The following is a 17650-nucleotide window of genomic DNA, read 5'->3' as shown; positions in this document are numbered from 1 at the left end:
CTGCTCTGAAAAGGTATGTTTTTCGTTTTTAAATCCCCCTCAGTGTATGGAGGTAATAGGAGCATTCATGTGCTCCTTTCAGCTCCACGAAAACACTGGTCTCTCCTCCTCCAAAAATGTCTGCTCAGTGTCAATGCCGGCCCATTTACCAGAGAGCTCATTCATTTTCTGCAACCTGAGTCCACTAAACTCTGAGGAGAAAGTGAGGGCTGCGGATGCTGGAGATCAGAGCTGAAAATGTGTTGCTGGAAAAGCGCAGGTCAGGCAGCATCCAAGGAACAGGAGAATCGACGTTTTGGGCATAAGCCCTTCTTCAGGAATGAGGAAAGTGTGTCCAGCAGGCTAAGATAAAAGGTAGGGAGGAGGGACTTGGGGGAGGGGCGTTGGAAATGCGATAGGTGGAAGGAGGTTAAGGTGAGGGTGATAGGCTGGAGTGGGGTGGGGGCAGAGAGATCAGGAAGAAGATTGCAGGTTAGGAAGGTGGTGCTGAGTTCGAGGGATTTGACTGAGACAAGGTGGGGGGGGGGGAGGGGAAATGAGGAAACTGTAGAAATCTGAGTTCTACTAAACTCTGCCAGTATTATGGTTTGTTTGGGTCTCTCTAAAACCACCAATACAGTAAGATCAAAACTTGTACAGTATGTATTCCACAGTTTAAAGTGTAAAACCAGCAGTGACAACTTTAGGTTAAGGCCCAAGTTTTGGCTATTAATTACAGCTGACATTTTGTTTTGCTCTGTATGATGAAACCATTGTTCCTCTATCCGGCCAACAGTTCCTGTAGGCCGTGCAGGTGTACAGCTGATCCACTCACTTCAGTTCACAACACTGACTTCTGGTTCTACATGTTGCTGCTACTCAGACCTCAGAGACGTGCAAGCAGAAAGAAAATTAGAGGGATTGCTGGTCCCTGTATTCTGAAGTTAGCAGTTATGGCAAGAGGGTTAGTTGTACAAGTATAAGATTCAGATTCCAATATTAGTTGCAGTACATTCTGCCTAGTAATAAGAGCAGGACTTGTTGCCAGGCTTTCAGTAGGTTGCCCAGATCAGTTTCAGAGTCAGTTAATACGAGTCAGCGAGGAGAAAAGACTCTTCCTCAAAAATAACAAACAAACAACTCAATCCTACATTAATGCCAGAGGTCTGCAGAGTTGCTGCAGGGAAAGTGAATTCTGCCAGGTTCTGACCAATACTTATCCTATTGGAATAGGAATCCAGAGACCTAGGTTTTTATCGGCTTCCCAATTCCCACAGAAATTGTGGACATTTGAAAGTGTGGGTAATCGAAGTTCTATTTTCTCCTCTTTTATATTGTTGTTAACAACTTTTTAAAATTTTAGTCAACTGCAACTTATTGTGTCACTTAGGTTTGTCTTATTTAATTATATACAGTCATACATTTACACACACTAGCTTTGGGGGAGTACAAAGAGATGACAATACATAAACTGTGAGCCATTAAAAAAAATTAAATATAATAGAACCACCATGTTTTACTGTTATTGATGACAGTAACTTGCACAAATCAGCTCTGTCAAACAAGGTCTTTGTGTCAAGATATTTTCCGAACAGATTGATGAGAAATGTTAGCAGGTGGGTCTTGAACCTGGGCCTCCTGGCTAAGAGGTAGGACCACTACTCTTGCAGTCTTCATGTTGAAAATGGTCTGATTCATTTCCATCATATGTAACAACTTGATTGCATTGATGAAGATGTTAAAGGCGTTTCATTGCAGCCATGAGCTCCTCCAGACTCTGCTCCGTCTCTTGTACAGTCTCTCCGCTGTTAGCTGTGTCCTCCTCCTGCTTACAGGACAAACAGTAAGCAAGAATGCAAGTGAAAATGATCAGTCACTGTAAAGTTGAAATCATTCTCCTAGCTCATTAACAGCTATAAGCGAGGGGCAAAAGCCCAAAACAGGTGGACAGCCCAACCTTCCAAGGAGCCCGATGCAGGGCTAATGCAGATTGGCACAGTCACAGAAAAAAATAAAACATAGCCGAAATGAAGGATCTGTTAAAATCAATTTTCTTTCAACATTATTCCAACACACAGCTTTACTCTAAGGAATTATAATGGTACATTTTTAAAAACCATTTGTTATGATGATGATTTGTCTTGTTACAGTACTAACATTTAGACGTACCTTATCAGGCACCGTGTATGCAACGGTGATTCCCACTGGAAGGTCAGGCACAGGGCCGGATGCAGCTTTCAATTCTTCCTCAGATATCTCCGAAACTAGCTCGATACCTGCACAAATTAAAAAGCACAACACAATCAAATCATTCTGGACACCTGCTAAGATAATTCTTAAAATGAAACGCTGTGAAGGGGCACTGAAAAAGCAAAATCAGTTATAGGTCTCCAGCTAACATATATTTACAAACAAAAGTGCAGTGTCTCAATTTCTCAAACTGGAAAGCTTGGCCTACCTCAGTCTGTACTAAGAGAGGGGGAGACGGAGGGGGGGGAGAGAGAGAGAGAAAAGGGGAGAAAGAGAGAGAGAAAAGGGGAGAAAGAGAGAGAGAAAAGGGGAGAGAGAGAAAAGGAGAGAGAGAGAGAGAAAAGGGGAGAGAGAGAGAGAGAAAAGGGGAGAGAGAGAGAGAAAAGGGGAGAAAGAGAGAGAAAAGGGGAGAAAGAGAGAGAGAAAGAAAAGGGGAGGGAGGGAGAGAGAAGGGGAGGGAGGGAGAGAGAGAGAAGGGGAGGGAGGGAGAGAGGGAGAAGGAGGGGAGAGAGAAGGGGAGGGAGGGGGAGAGAGAGAGAGAAGGGGGGAGAGAGAGAGAGAAGGGGAGAGAGAGGAGAGAGAGAAAAGGGGAGAAAGAGAGAGAGAGAAAAGGGGAGAAAGAGAGAGAGAATCCATACCAGATGTGGGGGAATGAGGTGGTATTGTGGACATAAGGGTGTTATGTTCATCAGGACAACTCCACAAAAGCCTGGCTAAGTTCTCGTCCAGTCCCTACTCCTTCACAACTACTTCGAGATTTATCCAGTGAAAACCCCCCCAGATATTCAACATCTGATAATTATGGGAATCAAGAATTGGGAGAAGTTCAAGGAAGATGATTGTCAGAGGGAAAGAAAAGATAGATCTGATGGAAAAGTTTTCAAATCAAAGGAGAAGGCTGAAAATCCAGAATGCAGAAACATAATGGCTGTTACTAGACAGAGACTCTAAGTGGAGTCAGGGCTAGGATAGAGAGAAGCCCCATTTCAAAATCTCAGGAAAAAGGGGGTCAACCAGTAGTTATCATCATGATGTATAAGTAGTCCCTGATATGGGACAGAATTCAAGCAGTTGGGCAGTGATGGCTTGAGACACAGAGAGAGAGAGAGAGAGAGATGCACTGGAAAAGATCAAGTCCAGGGAAGTTGTGATGCACTGTGCCAGCTGTTCACTCTACAGCTGTAAAGTTCCACCATCTGTCCAACTGCACTCTGGCTCAGCTCCAATCAGCACAGGACCTTCTGCACAACCACAGGTCGCCAGGATGAGAACATCTTGAACTTTCATCATCCCCTCCCCCAGAACTATCTGGACCCGCGGGGTTTTGACAATAATTAAATATTTATATTAATAAAATCAGCCGCACTCAAATGGATCTTAGTATCACAGAATCCCAACAGTCCAGATACAGGCCATTGAGTCTGCACCAACTCTCCCACCCAGAACCCGTAACCTGACTTTTGCCATAGCTAATCCATCTAGCCTGTGCATCCCTGAACACTATGGAGCAATTTAGCATGGCCAATTCATTTAACCTGCACATCCTTGGGTTCTGCGAGGGCACTTGAGCACCTGGAGGAAACCACAGGGAGAATATCAGTGTGGAGTTTTCACAATCACCTGAGGGTGGAATGGAACCCAGGTTCCTGGTGTTGTGAGGCAGGAGTGCTAACCACTGAGCCACTACACCGTCCCAAGTTACCCCAGTCTTACCCCAGTTGTTTTCCTCATGTACAATCTGTTCATCCTCTTCAACTAATTGTTGCTTTGGATGCGTTGCTTCTTTCTTCTGTTGGAGAGAGAAATGGAATGTCACTTATCCACCTTCCACAAAGTCTTACACATGCAGAACACAATGTTTTGACCATAGGTAAACAAGGAAGGAAAGAAGTTGAACAGAAATTTCCTTTCACTTCTGGTGCTTGAGTTTAAATTGAACCTCGTTTAAAAGGGGCTGACAGTGCCTGTTCTTGTTGACTGGGAGGGTTCTGTCTGAAGGTAATTTTGGGGGGGGGGGGGTGACCTCACTGCAGATCCCAGAAAGCACAACAAAGTGCTACGATCACATGATAAGAGGATGGAGGGGTCAGAGGGGAGGTTGCTGTCTCTGATGTCAGACCGGAGGTATATTGTTAAATTGAGCAGAGAGAGACCTCTTTTTAACTCTAAACTCATCTCTGCAGGAATTTAAAAGATCAGGCACTGTTCCCCACTGATATTTCTAAGTGAAAGCAATAAACCATCTATCCGTTGGGATGTGAGATGAAAAGATGTATATTTATTTTATATACACAACTCCCATTTTTGGAATTTGCATTTCAAAATAGAAGATATGAGAGTTATTTTAGTGAGGAATTCTCTTTTCAAACGTAAAGGTCAAAGTGTTCTTCCTGAACAATGACTAAATCTAGCATTTTGTCATTAGCAGGTGACCGTAGATCCCTGTGGTGTTAATGGGCAGCTGTGACAGGTTGAGTAAACAGTGAAGACCATTTGCCTTTTCAGTTCAGTCTAGTTCACTACAGAGGACTCCAGGATAGAGTTTAGAAGCAAGTTTAGTTTTCTAGCAGTACTTCAACAAACCAGTTTCCTCAGGAGAAGGGCTGAGTTTGTAAAGCTTCCAAACCCGAAAAGAATTTGGGTTAGAGTTCTGCAGGTTATTAAAACAGAGAAATTTTCAGCGCTCAGATCTGAGAGAAGTCCATGCCGGCAGACTTGGGAAGGACTCACTGAATTGTCTCCACATGAAATGAGAAAGCCAAGTAGCAAGTTAAGAGTGAAGACAGGGTAATTTCTTTGGACCTGAATCTCCGTAATGGATAGGAACAGGAGCAGGCCATTCAGCCCCTCGAGTGTTCTGTCATTCACTAAGATATGCCTGCCTTGGGCCCATATCGCTTGATGCCCTTGTTGAATAAAAATTTGTCTCCGATTTAAATTTAGCAATAGAATTATCACTGACGGCCATGAGTTTTGGGAAACAAGTTGAAGCATTGATTTGCAGTGTGTTTTAAGATCTTCAACTGTCTTCCAACTTGATCTTTCTATTAATAAAAATCTTTTGTAGTCATCACATTAACTGATCAAAACAAATGATCTATCAAGCCAGGTTTCATGTTGGGATCTCATTTATCGAGTGTTATCATCTGCTGGGATCATAGCAGCTGAAAGAGTTAGTTCCTTTGTACGAACTGCAATTCTCTCAGGAAGCAAAGAGCTGAAGGGCTGTGGTTAAGTGCCAAGTTCCACCAGCCTGCCAAATGGCTGGGTCAGAGCAACACAAGCAGCTCAATAATTGGCAAACCTTCCATCTCCATGGCCACATGATGTGCAAGGACCAGGGAATCGAAAAGAAAATAAACAGCGAAAGGGTGTGGGCGTAAGGAGCAGGAATCGACGTCTGTGAACAGGGCACACCTTAGGGACGGACTACTGCTTAAACTGATGGACCACCTTGTAGTCTTCCTGTCGGAGCCGGCAGCTTTGATCATCGCAGTTCGGATTTGGTTTCATTGCCATTGTTGGAAAGAAGTCTTGCATTGCATTATAGCCCAAGTAGTAACTCACAGAGCCAAAGCCTAGAAGGTACCTGAAAAGAAAACAGAGTTGCTCATTAAATAGCCATATGTAACTCTAACTTAGATATGCTGATGTTGAGTTAGTTTCAGGGGTGTTTGTTGCCTGAAACTAGTGCAGCCCTTGGAAATTTCAGCTAACACTCATAGGCATCATTCTGGACACCAAACCACTGTCAGCAAACATACTCACACACAAACACACAAACACTCACACAGCATGTCTGCAGGTCAGTACGGTGGCTCAGTGGTTAGCACTGCTGCCTCACAGCACCAGGGACCCGGGTACGATTCCAGCCTCAGGCACCTGTGTGGTGTTTGCACATTCTCCCCGTGACTGTGTGGGTTTCCTCCGGGTGCTCCGGTTTCCTCCCACAGTGCAAAGATGAGCAGGTCAGGTGAATTGGGCATGCTAAATTGCCTGTAGTGTAAAGGTATGTGTAGGTTAGATGCATTGGCCAGGAGTAAATATAAGATAATAGGGTAGGGGAATGGGTCTGGGTGGGTTAGTCTTCAAAGGGTCGGTGTTGACTTGTTAGACCGAGAGGCCTGTTTCCACACTGTACAGATTCTGTGATCTGTGATACACTCCACCCTCCACACATAGCAATTTAAAGTCTGACTTACTTCAGGACATTTTGTACAAGCAGCCCAGCTACGACGCCCATGGTGGTGGGTAAACTGGCCGCGCACACCCCTTCACGTTTCAGCGTCTTTTCATCAATGTTCGCAGCCACCACAAGTGGGGGGGCACACTGCAAAGGGGCCACACACAACAGGCAACGTCACAACGTGTCGAGCTTAGTAAAGAAAAACTTCAAGTGATTGAAAACTTGTTCAATGTTCTCTGGGATCAAGGGGATAGAGTTTAATTAACAACAGTTAACCAGTTTTCCAACTTATTGTAAGATTCAGACTGTTTCAAGTAAATGAATTACTTACACAGAGGTCTGATAGATTTTATTTTATTCTGGATAGTAACAACATGAAACAAATGGACCATTTTGGTGGTTAAATAAAACAAATTACTCGCTTGGCGCATCTTGGAGCTGTGAGGCTGAATAACCAGTTTCCTCAGGAGAAGGGCTTAGTCGGTAAAGTTTCCAAAACCAGAAGAGAGTTTGGATGAGAGTTCTGCAGATTATTAAAACAGAGAATGTTTCAGCGCTCGGATTTGAGAGAAGTCCATGTCAGCAGGACCTTGGGAAGGACTTACTGAATAGTCTCCAAAGGAAATGAGAAACTAAGGAGTAGGCTAAGTAGCAAGTTAAGAGTGAAGACAGGGCAATTTCTCCGGACTTGAATCTCTGTAATGGATAGGAACAGGAGCAGGCCATTCAGCCCCTTGAGCCTGCTCTGTCATTCCAGAAGATTCAACATTCAATAAGATATACCTGCCTTGGGCCCATATCCCATGATACCCAGTTAAAAAGTGCTGATACCTGGATCTCCATTTTATTCTACCCAGCTCCCTCCTGCCTCTGACACCTCCCACCTTTACTTTTCCAGGCTGAACAATGCCAGTCTATCCATCAAACTGAAGCCTCTCCACCCTGGAATCATTTCCATACACAGGAACCAGTTTTTGCATCCTCACACCCTTCCTAAAGTGTGCCGATTAGAATTAGATACGTTCAAAACATTTACACTCTCAGCAAAAACTGCCAAGTCTCAATGACTGGGATCAATGTGATATCACGTGAACGCTCTTTGAACTTGAACAGATGAGTTTAACAGTTCAAGGAAGGTGTGTCAACCTTTACATCTCTCGCTGTTTGTCACGTGGGTGGGCTTTGATATGAATCTCTCTCAGCTGCGGCTGCCTATTAAGTTGTCGTGATCAAAAGCAGATCTGCCCACCCCCGATCAAATGTAACCTTGTGCTTGAGAAAACATGAAATAATTTTACACAAACAGTAGGTCATTCGGCCCTTTGAGTCAGCTCCACTATTCAATATTGGTTCGAGACAAAAAGAAAAACTGCAGATACTGAAGGGTTACACCTAAAAAATCAACTTCTCCACCTCCTGATGCTGCCTGGCTTGCTGTGTTCTTCTAGCCTCCTGCTTATCCATCACTCAACATGATCCTGGCTGATCATCCAACTCAGTCCCCTGTTCCCACTTTCTTCCTATACCATTCAATCCCTTTCACATTAACTATATTATCTCCTGCTTGAAAACTTTCAATGTTTTGACCTCAACAGTTTCCAGTGTCAGAGAATTCCACAGGTTCACCACTCTCTGGGTGAAGACATTTCTCCTCATCTCAGTCCTTAATGGACCACCCTGTATCCTTACTGTGAATCCCTAGACATCAGGAACATCCACCCTGTGCTTACCCAGTCTAGTACTGTTTGAATTAGAGAGGTTTCAATGAGATTTCCCCCTGCCCCTCTCGTTCTCCTTCTTTAGCTTAGACAAGGGTCATTTGCAACATTTGGAAACAGAAACACAATAAACAGCAATGGACCTACTGCAAAACAGGCGGTCTGTCCTGGGATAAGAAACTGAATGTGTCCCGACACTGCATTCTCACTGACCCCGGACTCCATCCACACCTGATCAAGCTCATTGCACGCCTGTAATCCAATAAAGACATGTCAAAGATGGACAACCAGCAGAAGAGAAACATCATCTTATAACTCTCTGTCCGCGCCCGCCCCCCCACAAAAAAAAACAGTTCATTTGAGAACTCAAATTTGCATTTGAAAACTGAAAAAGTGCCACTACATTTACTTCAGTGACTCTGAATCAGATGAAGATTGAAGCCAACTTACTGTGTTGATTGCCATTCGGGCCTCAAAGTTGTCCACACAGCTCAGTACCAAGTCCACAGGCTGTCCTTCCTGCAACCCACCGTTCCTAATGGCAACCAGAATCACATGGGACGGGTTAACCTGTTGCAGAACAGTTCAGGCTGGAAAGAACTATAACATAAATGACGTATCACCAAGGGGTATGTGTGGTTGGAAAGCGGGGAATATGCTCAAAACACTCAGGCAACTTACTTAGAATGTTAAAGAAAACTTATGGCATCTGTGTCCAGGTTACCCTACTGAATAAAACCACAGGAGGATGTGGTGCAGTGGACAGCAATCTCTACCTCCTGGCCCGAGTCCCACCTCATGCAAGAGGGGAAGTGGGAACAGGGTGTTGACTTGGATGATAAACCATGATTACACTGAAGGGTGGAGCAGGCTCGCTGGGCCGAATGGCCTATTCCTGCTCCTGTTTTCCTTGTTTTTTACATGTTTATGTAAAATTGTTCTGTGGTTTCACAGGCACCAATTCACAGTTAAGTTACAATCTGTGAAGATCTGTTTTTGATCACGATTACTTTGTGAAGAACCTTAATTGGAAGAGATTCATATTGAAGCTCACCCACACGATAAATGGTGAGAGATGTGAAGGTTATCACACCTGTGAAGTTCATCTGTTCAAGTTCAAACTGTTCATGTGATACCACATTGATCACAGTCATCAAGACTTTCCAGTTTTTGCAAATAAAAAGCTTACTCCTCTTCCTGTTAACTACATTTCTATAAAGTGACTAAACAGGTCAACTGTCGATCTGTAATTCCTCCTGGTGTAGCAGGAGGGGGAGAATCTCCTGATCAGCCAGAACCATGTGCTGGCTACACTGCTACAGACTCCAGGCACTGAGCAAGATTCATTCTCGCTGTGAGCGACAAACTCATACTGAAAACCTCAAGACTGTCAACACTTTGCTGGGCGATTTGGCAGAGCAGAGATCTTCTCCACACGAATCCCTCAATTCCCCAGTTGCTGTGTGAATGTTCCAGGTCTGTGCACTGCAACAGCCCCTGGAGTCAGTGTGTCCACACACTGACCAGCCTCTCCCAGCAGCAGATCCAGAGAACACCAAGCATCAGTGAGAGGTTTGGAATGGGATGCTCTCCCTGTTAGCTGAGGGATAAGTACAGGGAGGCTGAGGGGATAACACGGGAAATAGGGCCAAATGGTCTACCCCTGTACCACTATTCAATATGACCATGGCTGATCATGCAATCTCAGTATCCCATTTCCGCCCTCTCCCAATATCCCTTGATCCCTTTAGCCACAAGGGCTATGCCCAGCTCCCTCTTGAATATATCTAGCAAACTGACCCCAACAGGTTCCTGTCAGAGAGAATTCCACAGGTTCCCAACTCTGAGTGAAGAAATTCTTCCTCATCTCGGTTCTGAACGGCTTACCCCTTATTCTTAGACTGTGATCCTTAGTTCTGGACTTCTCCAACATCGGAAACATTCTCCTCACATCTAATCTGTCCAGGATTTCATGTCTCTACGAGATTTCCCCCTCTCATTCTTCTAAACTCCAGCAAGTACAAGCCCAGTCGGCTTTCCGGATTATTTATCCTTGATCAGCACCACTCTGGAGATTACCACCCCCGTGCTTGCGGAGCCTTGCGTGTACACATTGGCTGCCACGCCTCTTATGTTTATAAGAAGTGTAGGACCGTCAACCCCTAATGCATCTGGCCTACGTACAAAACCAGTTTGATCATCCCTGGGACAGATACGCACACCAGAGCGAACACCGAGTGAGAGAGTAACTGGACATTTGCCTTTCAAGAGCCAGCACAGACAATGGGCTGAATAGCTTCCGTCTGATTGTGAAGATCCGACAGAAAAAGCACTTTAAAGTGGCATCTGGAAAATGAGGGAGCATGATTCACACTTTGCAGCTCAGGACTAACCGGATTCGATCCATAAAATGCTGAAAGTTGTCCATTGTAGTGACATTGTAGTTGTGAGTTTCAAACTGAACATCAGGGTTAATGTTCCTGAAAACACAAGAAACAGATCATTTCCATTCAGCTCCTGATGGGCTGTCAAACTAACCACATTAGCAATATTAATAATGATACTATTGCACACTATACATTGGATACAAGGTGCAAGGCACTTATACTTTACCATGACCCAGTGGATCCTTTAAAGGATTGAGGATGAGATGATTAAAGATGACAAATTGAGGGGAGGATTGGTTTTATGAACATATGCTATTCCACATGATCATGATTGATCTGTTCGTAATTTCTAATCTACTTGCTCCTCCCCCACCCCCCCTCCAGATATTCTTGACTAACAAAGGTTCTATCTCCCTCTGCCTCAAAATGACTCAATAGGGTGGGATGCTCTTCGGATGCCCTCGATGGGCTGAATGGCCTGTTTCCACACTAGATGACTCTGCCTTTGTCACTCTTTGGGCAGAGCATTGCACAGAGTCATGATCCTTGTACGAAATTTCTCCTCATTTCCATCTTTGATGGCAGAGCCCTCATCGCTAAACCGTGTCCCCTAATATTAACCTCTCCCAGGAGGGGATACATCCTCTCAGCACCAACCCTGTTAATCTCCTCAGAATCTTCTTTCAGTCAGATCACCTCTCATTTTCCTAAACTTTCACTAAGGGACAAATGATACACTCAAACTCAGATGGCTAAAGTCAAAAATTTCTTTATTACAAATAGGAGAGGAAAGATCTATTTTGCACTATCCAGTGGTAGCAAGTTCCACATTCCACACTCTTTCAGGTTAAAGACATTTCTCTGGAATTGCCCATTGGATTTATTTAGTGGTTACCTTATACAGATAACCTCTAGCTTAGATTTCTCTTACATTTACACTAGTAACCTCACCCCTCCCCCACCCGGTCAGCCTTCGGTCCTCCCCTTTCACTGAACTTGAGAAAGCTCATTCCAACAGTGATGGATGGCAGAGAACCAGAAAATTCTGGAAATTCTCAAGAGATTAGGGGACAAAAACTAAAAGCAGATGAGTCAACACTTCAGATGTGTCCCCTTTGTCAGAAAGCACTGTGGGTGACTGCAGCTCTCACAATATTGAATTATCAATCCCAACTGCAGAAATGTGGGTGCAGGTATTGTTTCTCTCTCTCTCTCTCTCTCACACACACACAAAAACTAACATTGCACACAAGTTTCTTCAATCTTGCTCATGAGATTAGATTAGATTCCCTACAGTGTGGAAACAGGCCCTTCGGCCCAATCAGGCCATGCAGACCCATTTCCCTCTGACTAATGCATCTAACACTATGGGCAATTTAGCATGGCCAATTCACCTGGCCTGCACATCTATGGACTGCTCATCTGCTGTCATGATTTAGGGCACAGCTAGGTACGTCTGTTGCTCAAATCGTAATAATGAAGAGAGAAAATGTTGGAAATACCAAAAGATCAGATAATATCTGTTCAGAGAGTGACCAACCCAGGTCAGTGACAATCATCAGCTTTTGACTCAAAAGCTCTGAATGCCTGATACCAACAAAGCCACCGTGGTGGTTGTGGTAGTAGGGGTGGGAGACAGTCTTTCACCCCTGCAGCTGCTTTTCCATGACCACATTCATGGAAAGTTCCATGGATAATGCAAATTGGATCTTTCCATCAAACAAAGAATAGAATGGGTTCACTGCTGAATTCCCAACTCAAGGAGAGGGAGGAACACGAGTCTCTCGGTGGTAATGACGATTGCTTTACCTCAGTGTGTGTTTAGCTGCTTCCACTTTACTGAGGCCGGCTTGATGAGGCTGAAAGAAAAGTCTGTTCATATTTGCCAGTTCGACCTTGTCATAGTCAAAGATTAAGAGCTGCAAGTTAGAAAAGGAAAGGAAAGGAAAGATCACTCGGGTTGATCCAGTCACCCGCTTCATTTGACCAACAACTGAACTTCACAGAAGCATTTCAGGGCAGAAGGCCATTCCACCCATCATGCTGTACTAGCTCTCCAAATGGGCATTACGACTCAGCACCACTCTCCTGCCTTTTCCACAGAACCTTGTTTCTGTTGAAATAACCTAATGCTCTCGACGGCCCCATCAAACCCACCTCCGTCACACTTCAAGGAACTGCATTCCGGACGGTAACGACTCTCAGAGTGAAAAGGTTTTCCTCCCCACTCCACCCTTGCTTCTTTTGCAGGTCACTTTAAATCTAAGTCCTGTCATTCACGCCACTTCTATGAGCAGGAACAGTTTCTCCCCTTCTCGTTCTTGATTGGTAGTTCTTTTAACAACCAAAGGTATTACAAGAAATGGGGTAAAAGCAGGTATATGGAGTTACATCACAGATTAGCACCATGTGTCTCGAAAGTCCAAAGGGTCTCTTCCTGTTTATACACTTAACAGTGTAACATACTCCTATATTATGGTCGTGCTAAAGGATATCTTGCACTGTCCTGCTTCAGAACATCCACACTCTTAATCTCTTCAGGAAGTGTCTATTTCTTACACCCTTGGACAATATGATATGACAAGTATGAAATATAAAAACGCTTATGCCTGCTAGATTTACAATGTCAAATTTAAAAGTTTGCGTGGAATGGTTTTGTCGTTTATTCAGTCCGTAGAATGAAGGTCAAAAAGGAAGCAGAGAGTTTGTATTACCTTACCAATGCCACATCTTGTCAACATTTCAGCTGTCACACTTCCAACCCCACCGACACCCACTACTGCCACTGCAAACTCCCGAATTTTCTGTTCGTACATATAGAATGAAAAACAAAGTCAGTCTTATCATCACGAAACCACGCAACAGTCACACAGTCACCGCTTATTTGCAAAGTCAGCTCACCTCATAATCTGCAACAATTCCCATCCGTTTGAGAGCCATCAGCCGACTGAGTAAAATAGAAAGTTTTTGAAGTTAGAATAAAATAGAGAATGTAAACTGAATTTAATCAATTCTCAACAACATCACAGGGCTTTGGTGAGATCGCATCTTGGGTCCCATGCAACCCCTTGGTTCCCCCGAAGGGAAGGATGTACCAGCACTACAGCCCGTGTGGCAAAGGTTCATTAGATTGGCTCCTGGCACAAGAAGGCTGTCCTATGTTGAGAGATGAAGTATTCCCATTGTTTAGAAGAATAATAGGCAATCTTAGTGAAATATTATTGATTTGGGTGGAGTTTGACAGGTGTGATGTAGTAGTACAGTATATCATCATTTCGAAATTTAGATTTTAAAGTAGAAGTAGACAAATGGTTTCAGTGATGTGAAGACATTTCTTTCAAACATAAAGGTCAGAAAGTAAATAAAGACAACACATGACTTAGGTTCAGCACCTAGCAGGATACCAGCGATGTTAACTGAACTTCTTCACTTCAAAATTTGGTCAGATCTTATGACAGAAAAACTGACCAAAGGCCACAAGTAGTTTGAGTTCACAATCAGGTTTCAGTTCAGAGGAACAGTTTCACCCGAGAAGGAAGACAGGTTAGTTTGTGAAGTCTACAAGTTATAAGAGTTTATGTAAAAGTTTGAAAGCCAACAGAACTGAAGAGAGGGTTAAGCTGTCAGAACTGGAAAGGAATGTAGGCACCCAGCACTGTGAATAAATGTCTAAACCAGCAAAGCTGGGATGTCAGTGAGGAAGGGGCTTAAAGCATTAGGACAGCGGTCATATTTTACTGGGACCCAATATCTGTAAAGGTAATGCAAGGAACAAGATTAAACCTTCCTTTTTTTGCTGATAATATTAAGAGCTTTCTAAACCTTATATAAAAGGAAACTTTGTTTCTCTTTAGTGAGATAACTTGTGTTGTCCTGTTAAAGGACACTGACAGCCTGCCGTGAATATGTCCAGTAGTCAGCCGCCACGCTAACCAAACTGCAAAAATAAAATTTACAATCTACGAAGTCAAGTTTCACGCTGAGATTGACTTGTCCAGTATTATTGTCAACTGGGATCTGAAGACGGAGACATGGAAAGGTTGTTTCCGCTGGCAGGGGAAATCTAGAGAACTGGGGCACTAAGTCTCAGGGTCATGGGATGATCAGTTAGGACTGAGAAGAGAAGTCTCTTCACTCCAAGGGCTGTGACTTCTCTCCGGTGGAATATATTTAAAATGGGAGATACAAACTTTTTATCCTGAATCAAGGAATATGGAAGAGGACAGTGAAACAGAGCTAGTACAGAAGATCATCCACGATCGTTTCTAACAGTATAGCAGGTTTAAAGGGCCAAATGGTCTACTCCTACACCTATTTCACAAGTACTTCTCAATTCACACAATAATAGGGATCTGGAATATCATGAAGAGCTCCCAATGTAACTTCCTGAAGATATAATTAGCTCTTTGCATAAATGTTGTACATTACATGAAACAAACTTGGGATCACTGGTTGAAAATCAAGTGAATGAGAACAATAGAGAAAGGATTACAGTGTGACGGTGGTTACAGAATGGGATTAAGTGAGTTGCTCATTTGGAAGCTGTTACAGAGATGGTGAGTCAAATGGCTGCCTTTTGTGCTGCAGAAATTCTATGACTCAGAGTCTTGAGGAAAGGACTATTCAAGATTTTTAAAATTTTATTCACAGCATGAAGGCACTCTTGACCATCTCGAATTGCCCTCAAGGAGGGTAGCAGGATCACCCTTAGAACTGAATGGCTTGCTCAGCCATCTGAGGGAGCTGGAGAGGTCTTGTTGCACCTGAAGGCCTTATCTGGATTGTAAACATTCCTATGTTGCATTAACTTCAGAACAAAGAAATTGCTTTGCATATCAATACAAGTTAATAAGATAATATTACATACATGCTTGACCTGGTGAACTGAGAACACTCTAATGTCTACATTTGCATAGCTTGCATACTCAATTAGCAAGGCACAATTGAGGACCGCAGATTGAGGAAATCAGAGTCTAGATTAGAGTGGTGCTGAATCTTCCTGATGAAGGGCTTTTGCCTGAAATGTCGATTTTCCTTCTCCTCGGATGCTGCCTGACCTGCTGTGCTTTTCCAGCACCACGCTAATCTAATCTACACTCAATTAGTAGCCAGTCTTGGGTAAACATTGGTCTCTGACCTTTGGCCAAAACAATTATAGTTTTTCCACCATCCAGGGCCTTAGCAGCTAAAGGTATGGCTAATAATCATAGATCAAAGGAAGCCAGGATGGGGGCTGAATGAGCGAAGGGCTGTCAAATCCTGGATTTTCAGAACAGATGAGGTTAAGAGAGAGAGAAAGAGATGCTTGGTCATGGAGGGATTTAAATAAGCATAAGCATGAGAACTCAAAACAAAGAGAAGGGCAGGGAGTCAGTGTAGGCCAGTGATGGGTTAGGGGTGCAGCTTTCTGAAGTCTTTCTCCATCCTGCCTACGTGCTGAACTTCACATTTTCCCTCATTATTGTCCATCTGCCAGGTTTTTAACCCACCCACTTAACCTGTCTATATCCGTCTGGAGACTTGGTGTGTTCTCCTCACCACTTACCTTCCCACCTATTCATGTGTCATCCACTTTCCTCATCCAAGTCATTAACGTATGAAGCAAATAATTGTGGCTCCCGCGCTGCTCCCTGTTAGTTCCTCTGTTAGTTCCAGGCTGACATCCTGAAAATGTCCCCTTTATCCCAACTCTGTTTTCTTCTAATTAGCCAATCCTCACTCATGCCAATTTACTACACCCTCAAACCCTTTTTAAATAACTTAACGTGTGGCACCTTATCAAATACCCTCTGAAAATCCAAATATATTACATCCACTGTCTCCCCTTTATCCATCCTCCCTGTCAGAATTCGCTAAATTTATCAGGTGTAATTTTTCCATTACAACTCTGTTTGGTTATATTATGGTTTTCTAAATGCTCTGCTGATACATCATTTATTATAGACTCTCAAGATTTTCCCAATAAGTGATTTGGAACTAACTGGCCTATAATTGCCCTTTTTGATTCCCTTTTAAAATAAGGTGCATATTCTCACTCATTCTCTCTCGCGCTCACTGTCACTCACACACACATTACTCACACTCCACTCTCTCACAAACACACCGTCAGTCTGTCACACACACACACACTGACAAATATCAACCAGTTGTGGACATTAGAACGATCCTGACAAAAGTGCTGGATGAGTTCAAGATATGGGGCTGGCCAGCTTACTAGTAAAAGTGTAAGCTTTTAAATCAAAAGAAGAAAGCTTACGTACACCAACATTACAACAAGTGTATTTATTTGTTAGTTGTGTCAGACTGCAGTAGCTGCGATTAAGTTGGGAATGACTAGGCACCATATGGTAACTTACAAGTCATGGTTCGTTCACTGCAGAAACATTAACAAGTAACGGGAGGGTAAAAGGAAGACTTTCACAGCGGGGTGCATGAGACAAGCGGCCAATGTAGAATGCAGCATCACCTGTAAGGGTTGGAATCCACCACCTCCGCGCTCATCTTCTCTATTTTCTTGCGCTGGCACGGCTGCTCCCCCGAGCCGGCTTTCCCGGCCCTTTCCGCCGCCAGCTCGTCTTCGAGAGCTCGGATTTTCGCCTGTAGCTCCGGTACCGTGGCCATGGTAGAGCCGGACCGCTGAGCTTCAGGCCAGAGAGGAAGAGAATGGAACGCCACGTATCACTGCCGCAGCACGGCCCGAACGTTGTGACATCAGCGGGACGCGACGTCACAAAGGACCGAACGTAGTGTAGCAAAAGCCGGACGGAATGCCGCGCTGATTGGTCAGATCTGTAGCTCCAACATTGTAGCGACTTACTCAGTGACTGGCTTCCCATTGATAAAAAACACTGGACCGGCCACCCCTGTAGTAATCATCTCCCAAACACAAAGGAACAGTGGTAGTGTTCCTATCTCTGAGCCAGGAGGACCAGGTTCACAGTTTAGATTAGAGTGCACAAAGTTAAAAATCACACAACACCAGGTTATAGTCCAACAGGTTTAATTGGAAGCACACTAGCTTTCGGAGCGCCGCTCCTTCATCAAGTGATTGTGCAAATCATGACTAGATCAGAGTGGTGCTGGAAAAGCGCAGCAGGTCAGGCAGCATCCGAGGAGCAGGAAAATCGACG

The 17650-nt window shown here is 43.9% G+C and overlaps 1 protein-coding gene across 2 annotated transcripts; it reads right to left on the bottom strand.

The window, feature by feature from the left end:
- Positions 1-1353: 1353 nt before the first annotated feature.
- Positions 1354-17200, bottom strand: uba5 (ubiquitin-like modifier activating enzyme 5). 2 transcript variants are annotated; one of them, XM_043719517.2, is made up of 12 exons: positions 16987-17200; positions 13422-13467; positions 13235-13324; positions 12330-12439; positions 10527-10613; positions 8584-8668; positions 8281-8385; positions 6432-6559; positions 5683-5818; positions 3943-4018; positions 2149-2255; positions 1354-1807 (listed from the first exon to the last, which is right to left on the bottom strand). In XM_043719517.2, exons 1-12 carry the CDS (start codon positions 17139-17141, stop codon positions 1718-1720), a joined length of 1215 nt encoding a protein of 404 aa, XP_043575452.1. In that variant the 5' UTR covers positions 17142-17200; the 3' UTR covers positions 1354-1717. The 2 variants fall into 2 exon arrangements, with proteins under 2 accessions (XP_043575452.1, XP_043575453.1); XM_043719518.2 differs by having other exon boundaries at positions 1354-1804; positions 16987-17195.
- Between the last annotated feature and the right edge of the window lie 450 nt (positions 17201-17650).

This window comes from Chiloscyllium plagiosum, unplaced genomic scaffold (assembly GCF_037043375.1).
Source record: "Chiloscyllium plagiosum isolate Xiang-an unplaced genomic scaffold, Cpla_swu_hap1 HiC_scaffold_34, whole genome shotgun sequence".
NCBI classification, from domain to species: domain Eukaryota; kingdom Metazoa; phylum Chordata; class Chondrichthyes; order Orectolobiformes; family Hemiscylliidae; genus Chiloscyllium; species Chiloscyllium plagiosum.
This window is presented reverse-complemented; position numbering and strand designations above follow the sequence as displayed.